We start from the raw sequence: 18054 nt of genomic DNA on the forward strand, positions 1-18054 counted from the left end.
ATGGATACACTGGTCTGTACAGTGGACTCTAATAAATGCTTTTGACCAATTAGACGTTACCTGGATTATTTTTCAGTGAAACATTCTGTAGCCCTCAATCTGTTCACTGGATTTACTAGAGCTCATAACATTAGGAAAACACTTGCAAATTTCTCGACTCACTGATGAGAATTTGCAGCAAAAATGAAAGGTAAAAGCCTGCACAAATACAAGACGTTGCTCTCAATACTGGCAGAACATTCTCAACACACTCAGCACTGACCGCACACAGCTGGCCGAAACTGGCAAGAGAGGCTACTGGTGTTTATTTATGTACAATGTATACCGTTATAATGAAGACGTAACACAATGGCAAAGTCAATAGCATCAATATCCTTCCTGCTTGTTTTTGATTTTTTTTTTTTTTTTTTTCAAAAAGAAAAAGGTTTTTCTTTCGCCTCAGAATTGCGTATTTTTCTTTATGCAGTTTTATATTATTCATTTAATTTTTCTTTAAAAGTGTCTGAGGCACACAGGGAAACAATAAAATAGCATTAAAAAATGTAAAAACAACACTGAAACAAAAACATCTGTACATATATATATGCATGAGTGTATATGCTTCTGTATAATGCATGTATATTGATGATATCCACACACACACAAAACACATATACATACACACTCACAGACATATATGTCCGCAGAGGGAAATCATTTAACTGAAATTAGCAATTGATTTATCCTGTAAGCTGTGAAACATCGTCCTCAGAAACCTTTGATTTGTCTTCCATTGCATTCTTTTTACACTCCATACACTCCAAGTCCATTGCCCTTCCTCTGTCCCCTATCTCTCCCACTCTATTAGTTGTTGGGTCACCTTTCGCACCAAATCTAGTCTGCATTCTCCACCCCTCTGTCTCTGCCCGACTCCTCAGCAACACTGATCTCAGAGTATCATCAGTACAGAGGATCATGGGAAGCATGCGCCTATGGGACACTGCTGAGAAAACGGTGTTGCTGAGAGGAGCATGGCCTCCCCGCCTTGCCTACCTCATTATAGCACACACAGGTTTACATACAGTAAGGGATGGAAGAGATGGGTCTCAAGGAGGCATTTAAACAAACAAAAAAAAGGCAAAGAATTGTCTTCCTCCTCTTACTTCTGAGGTCCAGGGGGTGTTTTTCCTCAAGTTCCAAGATTCTATTCTTTATTTATTTATTTTTTTAAGGGGGGGGGGGGGGGGGGGAACGGCAAGTCTGTGCATTTTGTTTGCATGTATGTGTGAGTCGGTCCTAATATGTTTTGGTCATCAGTGTGATATTAAACTAGTCAATTGTGATTGCCCATGATTTGTAGTTCTTTGTGGAGTATATCTTGGTCGCCTTGCGTGATTTTGTATTCTACTGTAAACATGCACTCTGTGTTGGTGTACACAATGTGCTAGTGCACAGTACAGTACTGTGTGTGCTAGTGCACAGTACAGTACTGTGTGTGTCTGTAATACACATGTACAGTATACAGTGTGTGTGTGTAACAGTGGCCACTGTATGTCTGTGGTACATGTGGTATGTACATTGCATGTCTGTGTGAGTGTATTGGATTATGTTGCGAATCATATGCATTATGTACAAAATGAGCGCGTTTGCAATGTGTCCATGTATAACGTATTATATGTACAGTGTTTATATGGGTGTGCGTAAAATGTGTACCAAAATGTCTTCACTTTGTATGGAGAAGGTTTAAAGTGTTGTGTGTTGTGTACGTGTGTACTGTGTGCTGCTGTATGTGTCTGTATCCGAGTGTCTCAGTGGATGGTGACACCCCACCCCCCACCCCCCCCCCAGCTCAGTTCCAGATCTTTAAGAAGCTGTCCCAGGAGCCCGTGGCAACCGCCATCCCATCGTCAGTCACTCCCAGGCAGCTCACACGGTTGTCATGGCCAGCCAGCACTCCTGAGAGGATGGGAGAAAGTGGGGTTTGTTTGGGGCAGTCTGGCCTGGTCAGGTGTATAAGTTTACACAAAATGATAATTTCATACATGGATGTATGAAGAACATATGCTGAAAACACTGCACATTCTAGTACACTGAAGAAGTGGACTGCCAAAGCATTTGTGCTCTGTGTGCTTCATGCATCCATGATTCAGTGCAGTCCATAAGTATTTGGATAGTGGTACAATTTCTGTTGCTTTGGTTCTGTCCTCCGGCATATTGGATTTGAAATGAAAATGAGGTTAAATTGCAGACTGTCACCTTTCATTTAAGGGTATTCACATCCATATAGGGTGATCTATGTACGAATTACATCCCTTTTTATACATAGCACCCATCAGTCCATAAGATCTTTTTCCAGAACTCTACAGGCTCTTTTAGGTACTACTTGGCAAACTAGTGGTTTGCACCTTGTAGTGTAGCCTCTGGAGATCTGTTTGTGAAGTCTTCTTGCGGAGAGACACTGACATTCACACCTGCCTCCTGAAGAGTGTTTCTGATCTATCAGACAGGTGTTTGGGAGTCATTAAGGCGTGGATTCTTAGATCATTAATTGGTCTTCCTTGGCCTACCAGGCCCTTTGCCATTACTGAGCTCGGCAGTGCGGTCTTATTCTAAATGATGTTCCAAACCGTTTGTTTCAGTAAGCCTATTGTTTGACCCATGTCTCTTTTTTCTTATTCCTCAGCCTAATGGTTGAGTTTCCTTGACTCATGTTCCTCATGTTCACAAATTCCAATAACAGACTCCAAAGGCAATCAAAAGCCTAGAATCAGGACTAAATACTTGAATCATTCTTATACCTGCACTAAGGAAGCGATTGAATACACCTGACAAATCTAAAACCGATGAGAAGCCAACTGTCCAATTACTTTTGGTCCCCAAAAATTGAGAGGGGAGGGCAATGTATAAAAATGTAACATCCTTTTCATTATTTGGATTCAAATCCAATGTGCTGGAGTACTGAGCCAACAGGACAGAAATTGTACAACTGTCCACATACTTACAGACTGCAATGTATTAAATTATCATTTTGGTTTTTCCAGAGAGTGCTGTCCAAATTTTTTCTCCATTACATTTTTTGGGATACATTACCCAAATATCAGCAAATCAGAACTATTCTCTACCCATAGTTCACACACATCCATGATGTGGTATTAGTTCTTCATACACCTACATGGCTGATGCAAAGTTACACATGGAGAACACGCTTCATTTTATAAACTATAAACTGCTCACTAAAACTCCACACACCCTTCTCATGCGCATACCATACACATAGCCCTCTCTCACCGGCACGGTCCCCCTTCATGGCGTCCCAGATGTTGCAGTTGAAGTCGTCGTATCCGGCCAGGAGCAGCCGCCCCGAGCGGGAGAAGGCCACGGAGGTGATACCGCAGATGATGTTGTCGTGCGAATACAGGCTGAGCTCCTGGTCCGCCCGCAGGTCAAAGAGCCTGCACGTGGCATCGTCCGAGCCAGTGGCAAAAGCACTGCCGTTAGGGAAGAACTGAGAGGGGAGGAAGGCGGAAAATAAAGGCGAAGGACAGTCAAGAGGGAAGGAGAAAAAAAGGATTAAAGTCAGATAAAATCATATGAGGTTACACTGAAACTGAGCATACATAATTCAGTGGGAGTGGAGGATTGTTATCGGAATGTTCAGAATTAATTGTGGCACAGAAATGCCAGAATCGGTCAAATCCTGAATTGGTAGAACATTTTTCTATTGACCACAGGAGCCTGAAATACTACAAAACATAGAACTTGGTTGTCATAGTTCCAGATGAATGTTCAAGTTTAAACAACACATACAGGACATGCAATAATGACTGAGCAATAGTGTAGTCCTCAAGTTAAAACCAGCAAAGTTCAAGTTTAAGGTCATTTCAACCTTTTGCTCCTGCCAGACTCCACTACTAACTTGCCCAAAAGGGTTCCTCATCTCAGTCATATTTCTGTACTCTTCTCCCCCCAGAGGTAGCTGAACACCCCCCACAACTATCAGAACAACTAAAATCACTGCCAATCTTTCCTCACAGACTGTAAACCCACCTATTATACGGTATCCAGGCTCAACATAGCCTTACCCATCAGAAACTATTCAGCATAATTGCATACCTCTGGACATACTTGATACATTTAACAAACTGCCAAATCCATTATGCTACTTTGAGTATTATATCCTCCAAATCACTTGATGGTTAGCTACACATTATGTTGTAGGTTTACACAATGACACTATTTGTTGTGGCACTAATATCCATATTGTTACTGTTCTTTGCCCAAGCTTTTTGTAAGTCACTGTCAATGAGAATTGCTATGATATTTGGGCACTACTCAGACTGAATGGAAAATAAATGAGATAGAAGGCTCTGTAACTGATACAGCACATCACTGGAGAACGGTATGCAGTCCCCTACTGATCCAATGGCCGAAACCAGGAGACAGTCCCAATGAGATTGGTCCACCTCTCACACACAGACTCCTTATCATGTATGAATGTCACTTAAACCGATAGTGACCCCCCCCCGGCTGAAGGATCCATCCATACAGTTCCTCCCCTTCCTGTATGCACTGACGGCGCTCAGCCCCAGGAACTCACACAGACGGCATTGATGTCCGATTCGTGGCCAGTGAAGGTCTGTCTGCACATGCTGTCCCTGATATCCCAGAGCTTGACGGAGGCATCGCAGGCCCCAGACACAAAGGTACGGAAATCGGGGGAGAGCGACAGGCTCATGACGTCACCGCTGTGACCAGAGAACACTGTGGTCTGCTGGCCCGTCTCGATGTCCCACAGTGCACTGCGGAGTCATGTACAAGTTTCCTCAAGTCTCAGTTCCCAAACAGACACTCATATAGCCAAACAGACACTCAGCCATTGATACAGCATTAGCTCTTTCAACAAATTACAACTTAAGTATCTTTACAACATGGTTGTCTTTACAACATGGTTATTTAGTTTGGTAGGACGGCCACTTATTGAGGCCACTGTGCTCCTGGGAACACTGAAAGCTTTCATACCCTTGCCCTGATCTATGCCTCACCACAAGGTCTACAGAGAGTTCCTAGGACTTCATGGCTTGGTTTCTGACCTGACATGCAGTGTCCAATCAATTCAATTTGCTACAGGTGGACTCCAATAAAGTTCTAGACACGTCTCAAGGATAATTAAAGTAAACAGGATGCACCTGACCACAATTTGGAGTGCCACAGCAAAGGGTCTAAATACTTATGTAAATGAATGATTTTTACAAAAATGTTTTAACTTTGTCATTGAGGGTTATTGAATATAGATTGATAGGCAAAAATGGCAATTTTAACCATATAAAATAAAAAAATAAGGGGTCTGAAGCCACTGTACACTGCATACGGAAGACAAGAGGGTTAAACTGACCAGGTTGTATCTCCTGAACTTGTGATGATCTGATTGTCATCAACGAAACGGCAGCAGGACAGGTAACCTGGGGGACAGGGAGAGCAGCAGAAGGACCACTGGTCACGGTGACAGACTAAATAATATCAGCATCCACATCTCTCCCCTTCCTCCCATCTCCTCCTCACACCTCTCATACTCATTCACTCCTTCCAGCATTCTTTCCACCAGCCTCCCAGAGTGCAGTCTTACACATCACAAAAAGTGGATGGTGCACAGAACGCACATCCAGAACACACACACACACACACACACAGTAAAAGAGTGAGCACATCATCATCGTCACAGCATATATTAATTCTTCTTTAAGAAGTGAACATGGCACAGGCGACACCGCAGAGGTCCAGAGAAGCCACGGGCCTCGAGCGAGTGTCCTGTGGAGGAAAGGGGGGGGGAGGGTATTCTCAAGGGCATTCACTACCCTCCCCACCTTTTCTTCCATCATCTGTTCCACGTACCTGCCTCCATCCCAAGCAGCAGAGTTCATTATGCAGCCAGGTTGTGTGTGCCGCTGGCGTGAGCTGACCCTCGGAGCGCAAGCGCTGGTGCTAATGCAGCTTTGCAGGGGCTTTCACACTGCAACGCCCACTGCAGTCCTCCGCACCGAGTGACATGAGATACTGCTGCACGCCCGACCTTGCACCTGAATAGCCTGACCCTCAATGTCACATTTTCCCTCATGTATTATTCAGCAAGCGTACTGTCTATTATATCAATCCCTTTATACGTTTGGGTTGTCATTGAAGCTGTAACGGTCGGGCGCCATGCTTGACCCCTCTGCTCACATGACAGCCGGTGCTGAACCACCTCCTCCTCACTACTGCATAGTGGTAGGTGGATGAAGGGGTTAACAAAAGCACCATTCCCCTGCCACATGCCGGGACACAGTCCTGGCCGTGGTTGCTTGAACAAATGAGCTGTCATTTTCTTTCCCGCTCTGGATAAATGCATTAGCCCACAGTTCCAAGTGTTTTAATTAAAGTGTAGTGTACTGGCCAGGGACTCATGTTTGGCTCGTGTTTTGACTTAATGTCCCTGAGGGCAGCAGTGCCTGCAAGAGAACACCTGTTTACACAGAGCTGTCTATGAACTCCTCAGAGAGACCAGCAGAGTATCACAACACGGCACAACAGCCATGTCCCCAAATAGCCCTCTTACTCTCCAGCATTTGTGTGTGTGTGTGTGTGTGTGCGTGCGCATGTGTGTGTGTCTGCGTGAGTAGCACAAACAAGAAATATGTGGAAATTAAGAACTGCCCATCTTTTCAAGGTCCTGGAAAAACTGCAAGCTAACTCACTGAACTTGGAAAAAGAAAATTAACCGTTTCCTTCTTGAACTCCTCTGAATTAGTGCCTGGGTAGAACTAAGGCCTGCTTGTAAAGCCAGCTTCTAGGGTCCATAGTCATGGCATAAATAGTTTTTTTGGTGAGCTTATCCTGGATCAGTGAATGGAGAGTGAGAGTGAGAGCTACCTGTGTGTCCTGGCAGCTCTCTGCTGACCCTCACATTGCCCTCGCGCGTCTTCAGGCTGTAGATGGAGCAGATGTTGTCCAGACCCCCGCAGGCCACGTAATTCCCAGAGGGGGCGTACGCGCACGTCATCACCCAGGAGGAGCGCAGAGGAATGGCATGCATCTGGACGGAGGAGGAAGGACACAAGCAGAAAGTTGGACGTGCACACGAACAGCACAGCCCCACCATATCGTCCGCATTGCCTGCCCTTCTGAGCTACCGTTTCCAATGTACAGTGTTCAACAGGAAAATGTCTATGTTTTCAATCTGCCATTTGCCCAGTGCCAGAATATGACACGAAGCCCCGTGAGGTTAAAAAGGCCATTTGTCACTACAAATACAACTGGCTCAAAGTGCCCCCTGGTCTCTGGCTGGCATTACCTTGTTAGTGGTGTAGCTGTCCCAGATGATCAGTTTGCCATCCTGGGAGGCACTGACGAGCAGCCTGAGGAGATGGAGAAGAGAAACAGCTGTGTGTGGAGGACTGCTCAAGTCAGGGCTTCAGGCTTTACATCACTCATACCACCTCTAAATCACAGGGGCGCTTTTACTTTATAAAGGTCAATGGGGATGCTGACATATTTAAATAGTAATGGTAAATTTATGTGTTGCTAGTTTCAAATACGGTGGGAAGTACAAAAGCAAAAACTAAAGAGTTTTGGGGTTTTTTTATCAAAAGTTTTTTTATTCAGAAAAATTGTCGTACAGAATATTGTTTGGGCCACAGAACACAAAACTATACATATCAATCACCTGAAATCATTAGGATACCTGGGTTGAGCACTAAAGGGCTTGAGCACCCAGGTAAAAGGGCTTAAAGGCTTTTCGGGTCTTATTCTTTTCAGTATTTAGGATGTGGAGTGCAGTGCGTGACTGTGTGGCGTAGGGGCACACACCTGGAGTCCGTGCCCCAGTGCATGGCATAGATCTTGGCCAGATGTCCACGAAGAGTGCGCCTCGTCCGCATCTGGATACGCCCTACAGGGTCCAGACCAGCGGTGATCTGAGACAAACAAGGACCACACACACACACACACACACACACACACACACATATACACAGACACAAACGCAGACACACACACACACACACACACACACACACACAGCACACACACCAAGAAACACCGCATTCAAACAGAGTTCATGGTTATACAGCTACCAACTAATTCATTCATTCATTCGCACCATTATGAAATCTATATAAGCCAGTAAAACAGTAACACACATGATTTTCTTTCTATACATGAGTGAAAATCATTAATTATCAATGTTCACTTGTCGCTCTTTCACTTTTACATTTTGAAAATTGCTAGTTTGGTAATTTAAACAGCTATTAAGCTAGCTAGTTAATTCTTAAAATAATTGTTATTACAAGCCAGTATATCATAATTACGTTACAAAATTTGATAATTGTCTGCTATTTCTATGTAACAAGCACACACACTTACTCCAGCTTTTACCTTTGGAGTTGTCGTTTAAGGACAAAAGCATTTTTATACACCACTATACACTGTCAAACTAGAAAGATGTTTTTCCCTGTTCAAAAGATACATTTTAAGTGTATTCTTTACAGAACTCACACTGCATGTAGCTTTGTACACAAATAATATCCTATTTCATGCATGCAGCTATAAAGCCAACTTGGCTATAGGACGTTCCACAGATTTAGCAAGCTACAGATACATTGGCATACAATAATGCTGTACAGTTTTTCATTGATCAAACAGAAAAATCAATGGCTACCTTTTAAGCCTGTGTATGTAACAAAAGCACTTTCAAGAACAAGCTAAATCATGATACAGTAAAACACATCATATCAGTTGCATCCTTCTGTAAAACACACCGAATGCATCTGTTGGGAATGTCAGGTAGCACATTTAGCTAGAACACTGAGTCTAGTGCAGAAAATATTTCTGAAATTGGCCAGCATCTGTCAGCTAGAGCCAAAATATAAAAATACCTGTGGCTCACCTCAAGTATAGCTGTCTAACAGCTTAAGGGTCAGTGGGAAATGATTCAAGACTATGTGGTCACTGTGGCCCTCTGCGGCCAGGTCTGAGAAGTACAAATTGTATACTGGTTACCTGCGTCAGGGTGGAGTCCCCACAAGCTTTCCTAGCATCCTGAAAGACAACAGTGCAGAGATGAGAGCCAGTTGTACAGGGTGTGTTATGTCAATTTATGCCTTCGCAAACATACTGTACAATTGAGTTCACTGACACTTACTCTTATCTGGTTCCTCAGTTGCTCCGCCTCCTGGCGCAGCTGCTCCAGCTCACTCATTGTTGATTGGTTGTTAGCCTCTCAGGCCCACCACAGTTCAGCCAATCAGCAACCTGAGAGTATAAAAACAAAGCATGTGAGTATAAAAGTGCATATAAATCTCTAACTACTTAGAGGTTTGACGTATTGTGTGTTCAGAGATGCTCTTCAGCATACCAGCGTTGTAGCGTGTGCTTATTATCTGTCACCTTCCTGTCAGCTCTGACCAGTCTGGCCATTCTGCTCTTACCTCTCTCATTAACACTGGACATTTTTTTTGTTTTTCACACCATTCTCTGCAAACTCTAGAGACTGTTGTGCATGAAGATCCCAGGAGATCAGTAGTTTCTGAGATACTCAAACCACCCTGTCTGGCACCAACAATCATTCCACGGTCAAAGTCATTTACATTACTTTACATTAATGGCATTTTGGCAGACGCACTTATCCAGAGCGACGCACAGTTGATTAGACTAAGCAGGAGACAATCCTCTCAACAATCCTCTCAACAATTCTGAAATTTGGTCTGAAAAGCAGCTGAACCGGTTGACCATGTCTGCATGCTTTTATACATTTAGTTGCTGGCACATTATTGGCTGATTAAATATTTGCATTAACATGCTGGTGTACAAGTCTACCTAATAAAGTGCTCACTGAGTGTATACTCTCATATGTATGGACTGCAAATTAAAATGTTGACAGTCTGGTCTCAAATATAGTGCAGTCCGTAAGTTTTTGGACAGTGGTACAATTTCTGTTCTTTTGGCACTGTACTGCACATTGTATGTGGAATTAAACAAAGGATATGCAGATAGAGTGCAGACTGTCGCCTTTAATTTGAGGGTATTGGCTGATCTGTGTAGGAACTGCATCCCTTTTTATATATAGTCCCTCCATTTTAGGGCACTAAAAGTAATTGGACAGTTGGCTTCCCAGCTGATTCTGATTAGTCAGGTATATTCAATCACTTCCATAGTGCATGTATAAAAAGAGTTCAGTTTCTAGCCTTGATTTTAGGCTTTTGATTTCCTTTGGAGTGTGTTATTAGCGTTTATCAACATGAGGACCAGATTTGTGCCAATGGCAGTCAAGGAAGCCATTATGAGGCTTAATAAGAAAAAACTGTCAGACATAAGCCAAACAATATGCTTACCAAAACAAATTGTTTGGAACATCATCAATAAGAAAGAGAGCGTTGGTGATCTCAGTAATTGCAAAGGACATGGTAGGCCATAAAGCTCTACTGTTGATGGTTGATCTCGCCATAATGAAGCAAACCCCAACACAACTGTTCAGAAACACTCTTCAGGGGACAGTTCTGGATGTGTCAGTGACTACTGTCCACAGAAGACTTCAGAAACAGAACTACAGAGGCTACACTGCAAGATGCAAACCACTAGTTAGCCCCAAAAACAGGATGACCAGGTTACAGCTGGCTAAGAAGTACCCAAAAGAGCCTGCAGAGTTCTGGAAAAAGGTCTTGTGGACAGAGGAGACCAAGACTGACTTGGATCAGAGTGATGGAGCAAAGTGTGGAGGCTAAAAAGGACGGCCCAAGAATCAATGCACCTCCCCTCATCTGTGAATAGTTTGGGCATGTATGGCTGCCGCAGGTTCTGCCTCACTTGCCTTCATTGATAATTGCCTGCTGATAGCAGCTGCAGAATTAATTATGATGTGTACAGAAGCATCTTCTGAACTCAAGTTAAATCAAATTCCTCCAAACTCATTGAACATTGCTTCATTCCACAGCAAGGCAATGATCCCAAACATACACCAGTGCTCTCTTTCTTCTGAATGATATTCGAAACAGATTGGGGTACATCGGTTTGAAATTGTACCATGGTCCAAATACTTACGGACTGCACTGTTTTTTAATACCATTACTACAGCCCATTTCTTTTCAGTTTATGATGCCACTGTCCAAAGCCTCAACATTTGCACTGTATATTCTGGGAAGTTCTCTGGAACAATTTTTTTTTTTTTTAAACAATGTTGCATTTAGTCTTTGGCAACTATTGAGAGACCAACATGTAGTTTCTCAGGAACAGAATTAGTCAGCCCACACTTCATCATAATAAAACACCAGAATGCATGAATCAAGCGCAGTCTCTTGGAGAAGTACAGTATTACAGCATCTCTAATGACTAACTACTGCCAGACCAATTACATTTATTTATATATTTATTTAGCATATTTTTCCCGTCTGAATATTACTGGACCTGATGTTTCTGACAGGACAGGTAAGATCTGCCTGTTCATTATTTCTTCAGGTACTGTGCAGGAACATTTGGGAGAAACCTCACTTTATTTACAGGTAAATCCACCAAAATGCATGTTTCAATTATGACAAATCATGACCTCATATTGGTAGGGCTCCAAATTCAAATACAATTCACCTGACCATCCCATGTAGCTATCCAAGCAAACTGAAAGGTTTAATGTTTCCAACAAACCTTGAATTTTCACCAGCTTGCTAGCAAGTGTATATTCTCTTTAACTAGTGAAAAGGGGACATATACATTAACATCAGCTGGTTAAATTAGCTAGCAAAATCTGACAACACAACGTTGATGCACAACATTTTTTGCCATGTCAAACACCCTACTAGAACAGGGTCACTTTCAACCAAGGCTGTATTTTTCTTCCACGAATGTGAAAAAGGGTGTGATTCTACCAAGTTTCTTAGATACTTGCAATTTTCTGAGAAGACCCTGAAAAATGTCCTGCTGAAGGCCACTTGCATTTTAACAATGATGTACGGATATGACCTTCTTTCAATTCAGCCTGACCTTGATCGCACTATTTGTGTTTTGTAGATTTCAGCAAAATGTGATTCCACACCAGACACATCCTTAATTTCACCATTGCTCTGTATGCCTACCTATTAACTAAGATTGGGTACCAAAACCCAGTCCTATCATGTCCCCCATACAACCACTGGCCGAACCACAACACAGATTTATGTGGCTGTACCTCATTTTGGTGCCACTCGCCTTGACTAGCTAACATTACACTCACTGGTACCATTAGCTGGTACCTAGCTAACCAGTCTCAGGAACCTACAAATAACTGATTCATAGCTGGGATGTTTCAGCTGTGCAGTGAAATGTTTCATCTGAGTTTCAATTTTGAATTTTATCACATTTTAATTTGTTGCACATTGGGGTGTATTAAACTTCACTGAAATGTAGTCTAATAATAAATACACTAATAATACATATTCTTTATTATGAACGTTATTATACTATTAATAAAATAAATAATATGGATGTCGGTTGATTCTGGATACTGCGTCTGTCAATGAGTCTCAAATCTGTACTGCACAACTAGTGTAAATAACAGCTATACAGCCGCATTTCTGTTTACCGGTGAGAACCACACATCATCAGTTTTAGCTGGCATTTAATCTGTAATCTGATGTAATCTGGATAAGAGTATCATCCTCATGCTTCTGTAATTCAAAAGCCTGATAATAGTTAGAATAGGATTAAGATTAGGAAATAATGCAGTAGGTATTAACACAGCAGGAGCACCGACACAATATGTTGCCTTTTCTGGACATATTGCAATTGTACAGATGTATAGTTTAACCTACTGGTAACCTGGTATTATCATTTTTGGAACTACTATGGTTGCACGGAAACAATGCTTTATGCAAGTTCACACAGACCTTTCACCTGTGTAGTGACATGGTGTAAATAGAACCCAATACATGCCTAAAAATTAATCTTGCAGTTCTGGAACAAGAAGCTACTCTTTGTCATCTACTGTATGTGTCCCTGAAGTCAGTAAATATGATTAAAAGATCAGGTCATTATGCCAATCTATGCTCATCATTTTGCCTGTGGTCTAGAGGACTGAAGATTACATCTTTCACTGCTTAAAGCCTGGTCTTGCAACATCGAAGGGTCTTTGGTTCCACTATGAGTCCAAAGATTTTGGCAAGAATTGTCTCCATTAGTGACATTCAAGCAATTTAGTGTCTTAGGCCTCTTGACATGTTTGATAATCCATCTTCAGTTTTTTAGGAGCTTCTACATTATGTTCTTGTTATGGTGTGATACTGTTAATGTTTTGCTCTGCTCTGCTTTGTTACTTTGGCATGGTGTCTAGATTCAGATACTTTAGTCTCCTATAACACCAATGTGGTATCACATTGCCTCCACTATTTTGGCATTGCGTCCCATTGAATAAACCTGCTATAAATTGTTATTGTCCAGATGCACACTATTACATCTGGCAAAGTCAAATTTCATTTGTGCTGACGTACCCAATAATGCAACACTTTCATTTTTTCTAGATTAAAATCTTTCTTGATTGAATTTAGCGTCTTTCAAAATAATCTTCTTCACCAAGAAAGCATTTGGTAAAGAAAATCAGAATATTTTACTGCTAATGTTCTCATCAACATCTCTTCTACATAAAAGATCAGAACATTGATCTTGGTTGAGCCTTTAACAGATAAAACGCTTTCAAAAACCAAAGAAATTGATTAAGAGAACAGACTGTGAATATTTGATATTCTTTTTTAGAGCTTGAAAAATGTAAGACAACTGAGGGTTAAAATGGTGGACATCCTAACATACGTACATATCTGTTGACAGCAAAGTTGAGCCGGCCAACAGCTAACCAGCGCTTAAGGGACTAATGAGTATTGAATAGGAGATTGACACTCTCACAAGCTCTATCTGACTTGATGGCAGCTTAACTGACATGCTAACAATCCCAAGCTAAGACTTGGATTTGCTGTAACTATTCTGAAGGCATCTTTATGATGATGATTTATGATGGCTTACTTGTATCAGCACTACACTATGACAAACAGGTCATTTGAATTCTGATGGGAACATCTAAGTAAAGAAAATTAAAACTGGCTGATTGGGGACTGGCATCTCCCCTAGACTGGGCCTGTCAATTCCTGATCCTTACAAGACATAATTTAACTAAGCAGAAACCATAGACCCACACCCATATTCTTCATTACATTTCAGTACATATTAATATGTTTACACCAACACCCATGTGCTATCAAATAAGTCCAAATATACCTGAAATAAAGGCATATATCAGGTATATTATACACCTGCGCTAAAATGGTTACTCATAATCCCTCTTGGATTGTACTGGGAGATGGAATTACAGATGTTTCCAGAAGCCAATATACAGCAACAATTGTTGCCTACTAAGACCTCTATGGGACAATCCAAAACTAATTGTAACATGACCAACTCAGATGCACATTAATGTTTGCAGTAGGCTAAGAGATGCAAGTCCTATTCAAATCAACAAAACGTTCACTGCAAAAAAACAGAATGGCATTGAATGGTTGTGTGAGCCCATTCAAATTTAAGCCACTGGCAATCTACCAGTCTCTCTCAACTCTCAGCAAATAAACCTGAACAGTACATTTGCATTATAGCTGCTCTTGGAAAAGAAACAGCTTGTCCATTTCTATTTACACAAAATCAGCCATCTCACTCTCCTGACAGAACAAAGTATCCTCAAAGAAATCCATTCAGTAATCGAGCACACACCAGGTGCAGACCTAAAAACACCCAGAAATTGGGGATGGGTTGAGAGAGGACAGAGAAAAAACTATACAGATCACGATAGCATGGTCCCATTGCACCATCCCCATTACCACCACCAGCAGGAAGCAATTAGCTCGATCTAGATATCCCAGGGGAGTCTAGGAGCAGACGGATCACACTACTAATGGAGGGCAACTAGGGGAATTAGTCAGTGAAGTTTCTCAATTAGGCAATAACCCTGCAAATATATGACTTTCTTACAATGTTTTACCAACATACATAGCCACAACATAATTGGAATGTAGAGTTAGTCTGTAGAGTGCCAATGTGAAAGTAATGAGGAAAATGTAAGGACATCTTCTCAACCTGATCACCTAAAGTCCACAAATCTAGATGGCTGCTTTCTACCATCTGTGCGTGGAGACTGGATGCAATCAAATATAAAGGAAATATGTGGAGACCATCAAAGGTGATCCTTGCCCACACAATTAGGCGTGCAAATGCGCTGTTAAAATAAACGTCTTGGAAATCTGCGTGACTGTGGCCTACACAATATATGCATAATCAAAACGTATTTATATATTTCTATATGTAGGCCAAGTTGCTGAATTATGCTTTGGCAGGCAACGACTGGGGAAGTGGTTTGTTGTAATTTTCACAGCAAGTGAAGGAAGCATGAGCGATGACCGAAAAGAAAGGGGAAAAACTAGGCCATGGGCTGTGTTTTACTGCTGTGTGTAGCCATTTTCAAGATTCGCCTAAAATGATCTACCATTTAACATCAATAGACAGCCAATTATATAAAAAGGAATGGCTTTAACATTTGCGCGTGTAGACATGAACTGCAACCGCGTCATGTTTCTTAGGATTTAAATGACATTTCTCAAATCGATAGCGAAATGGCGTTTCGATAACTACCCTGCGTGTTGTAAACAGGATGTACAGCGCGCGCCCATTTAAGTACATTGCTTGCAAGCTAGCTAGCTTTAGCGATTTTGATACGTTCGTCAAACAATACCAGGTGGTATTCATTTTATGATCCATCTGTTTAGCACTGTCGTTAAACCGTTCTTGGGGAAATGCAGGTTATTAGCGATATTTCAGTAATGAATCGTCCTGTAATCATAGATTGTCAACTTGTTAGGTAGCTACCTAGTAAGCTTTAGAAACGACCACCAACGTTAGTTAACTTTTGTACTTAGCATAATTGTTGCATTATTATATATATGATTCTCGTCAGCCTACTGCTTAATCCGTAATAATATTCGTATCTAATTGTACGTACCCACACAGTCTGCCTCAGTTGTAGGTTAGCCACTCATTATCGCTGAGTAGCCCACTAGCAACATTTAAGAACTTACATTGTTTCAACTGTCCAGGAAAATAAAATGATATAGTAGGCTACTGCGTAGCCTATCTAACAATCTCGACTGAAATATTGTAATGAACTTGAGCTTTAAACTACTCCTCTCGATTGGGTTGGCGATGTTTTACGTCAAGGCCTAACGTTAGACACCAGTGTTTCGAGCCGGGGTTATGGTTTCTTTGGAAACATACAGTCAAGACAGGTCCATAAGGTGCTACTGATGATGATCGTTTCTTTTCCACAAGATAATTGCTAAACATAAATAGGTCTCAAGGTATAAGTTCTAGTTTTAGAGGGTATATAAAATAATTTGATCACTAGCCTATTTGAGATTACTAGCCAAAAATGTATCTGGTTTAAAAGAAAACTGAAGGCCGGTGCCCCTCCATCAATTTTTACTATGTGCCATGTCTTAAAAAAACATATGGGTACCGTTGATATAGTCGCAAACATACTTACATCACAGAATAAGGAATTATCATCTATAATGAATAGCTTAAAAGGCTACTGCACCATAAACAGCATTCCTAAGAACCGACAGCCACATATCACAACAAAGCCGTAGCCTACGTTGCGTTGACAAACGCCCATCAAGTCAAGATCCACTGAACGTGATTAATTTTCTAGCTATATTTTGCAATAAAAATAACACTAAGACATGTCGAGTCCAATTTACATTCACTGAATTCCCATTGGATGGAACATCGTGCCACATAAAACACGAATAACTGTATCGCATACATATATACACTGGGAATGCTATGCATTGCAGATTTTTGAAGAATAGCGAAGTACCTGACTGTTTCTTGTATTTCCCGATGACTCTGTTCTGATTAAGAACGGTAGCAACAGTTATTAATCTTCAAGCAGAAATGACTTCTTTCCTTTCAGTCTTCTTGAAAATGCCGATATTTTGTTTCCAAGTAACAGCTTTAACTCTCGCCTCCTTGCCCTCAAAGCCTGGGTATCGTCTTTTTCATAAAACAAAAATAAATAGCAGTTCAACAAATAATATTTTATGGGCCTCTTCAGAAGATGCGGTAGCCTATCTGGCGTCGTTGTAGGCTATTGTTTTCCTCTTGAAATGCTTGTTACACTCCAACAACACCTAGATATGCAAGGATATAGACTAAGCATGTAAAATTGGAGGAATTTTCCCAAAATGAACCGTTGTTATCATTAGCACCAAACAGCTGTCAAAGATCCATTCAGATGTTACGCTTGGTATCGGTCTTCGTCCTTCTGTTTGTGTTAACGTGATCCCTCGTTTCCTTCCTCCCTTAGCTTGATAGCTCCTTCCTCCCTCTCTCCTTGCTCCGTTATGTTCGTCGTCTGCTTGTCCAAATATGAATTATTAGATAAATCGCGAAGCACATGAAAAGTGTAAAGCTTGGGCTTTTGATGGATAAATACAAAAATAAAAAATAAAACCAAAAACGACTTATCTTGTCGGAGGAGCAGAAAACGCGCTCATTGGTGCAAATATACACATTTATACGTTGCTACTATAATTACAAATAGATATTATACGCATTTATATACATATACATATATATACAAGCAATTTAATCTTAATTGTCCCTTAAATGTAATCATCCGTCCAGGGTTAATACTGGATGGGAAGCTCTCGTAAGCACAATTCAACCACACCCATTCAGAGTGAGACTATACCATTCTCCAACACCGTTAAAAGTCTACAGAATTTAAGAGGGGTGATATGGAAATTGAAAAGCTAATCCCTTGCTATACCTTCGTTTTCGGTAACATGTCAATAACACGCTCATGGCAGAATAAAATAATTATATGATAGCCTTTCACCAAACTACAGCAGAAAAATATGATTCTTCACAACTGAATAATCCATTTACACCCTCCTATCTTCACTGACTCGAAATGTTCCTTTTTCGCAGGAAAGTGAGCGCGCCCAGAATGTCTGCAGCCAGACACTGACTTGTCACGTGATTCGT

At 41.4% G+C, this 18054-nt stretch overlaps 1 protein-coding gene across 2 annotated transcripts; it reads right to left on the bottom strand.

Annotated features, from left to right (window-relative positions):
- Positions 1-1810: 1810 nt before the first annotated feature.
- Positions 1811-17737, bottom strand: LOC133123385 (guanine nucleotide-binding protein G(I)/G(S)/G(T) subunit beta-2-like). Of its 2 annotated transcripts, none has more exons than XM_061233832.1 (10): positions 16883-17737; positions 9152-9261; positions 9010-9048; positions 7819-7925; positions 7304-7367; positions 6883-7045; positions 5372-5438; positions 4577-4778; positions 3268-3484; positions 1811-1935 (listed from the first exon to the last, which is right to left on the bottom strand). In XM_061233832.1, exons 2-10 carry the CDS (start codon positions 9206-9208, stop codon positions 1829-1831), a joined length of 1023 nt encoding a protein of 340 aa, XP_061089816.1. In that variant the 5' UTR covers positions 9209-9261; positions 16883-17737; the 3' UTR covers positions 1811-1828. The 2 variants fall into 2 exon arrangements, with proteins under 2 accessions (XP_061089816.1, XP_061089818.1); XM_061233834.1 differs by lacking the exon at positions 16883-17737 and adding an exon at positions 16547-16676.
- Positions 17738-18054: the final 317 nt, after the last annotated feature.

Source organism: Conger conger, chromosome 3, assembly GCF_963514075.1.
Source record: "Conger conger chromosome 3, fConCon1.1, whole genome shotgun sequence".
Taxonomy (NCBI): domain Eukaryota; kingdom Metazoa; phylum Chordata; class Actinopteri; order Anguilliformes; family Congridae; genus Conger; species Conger conger.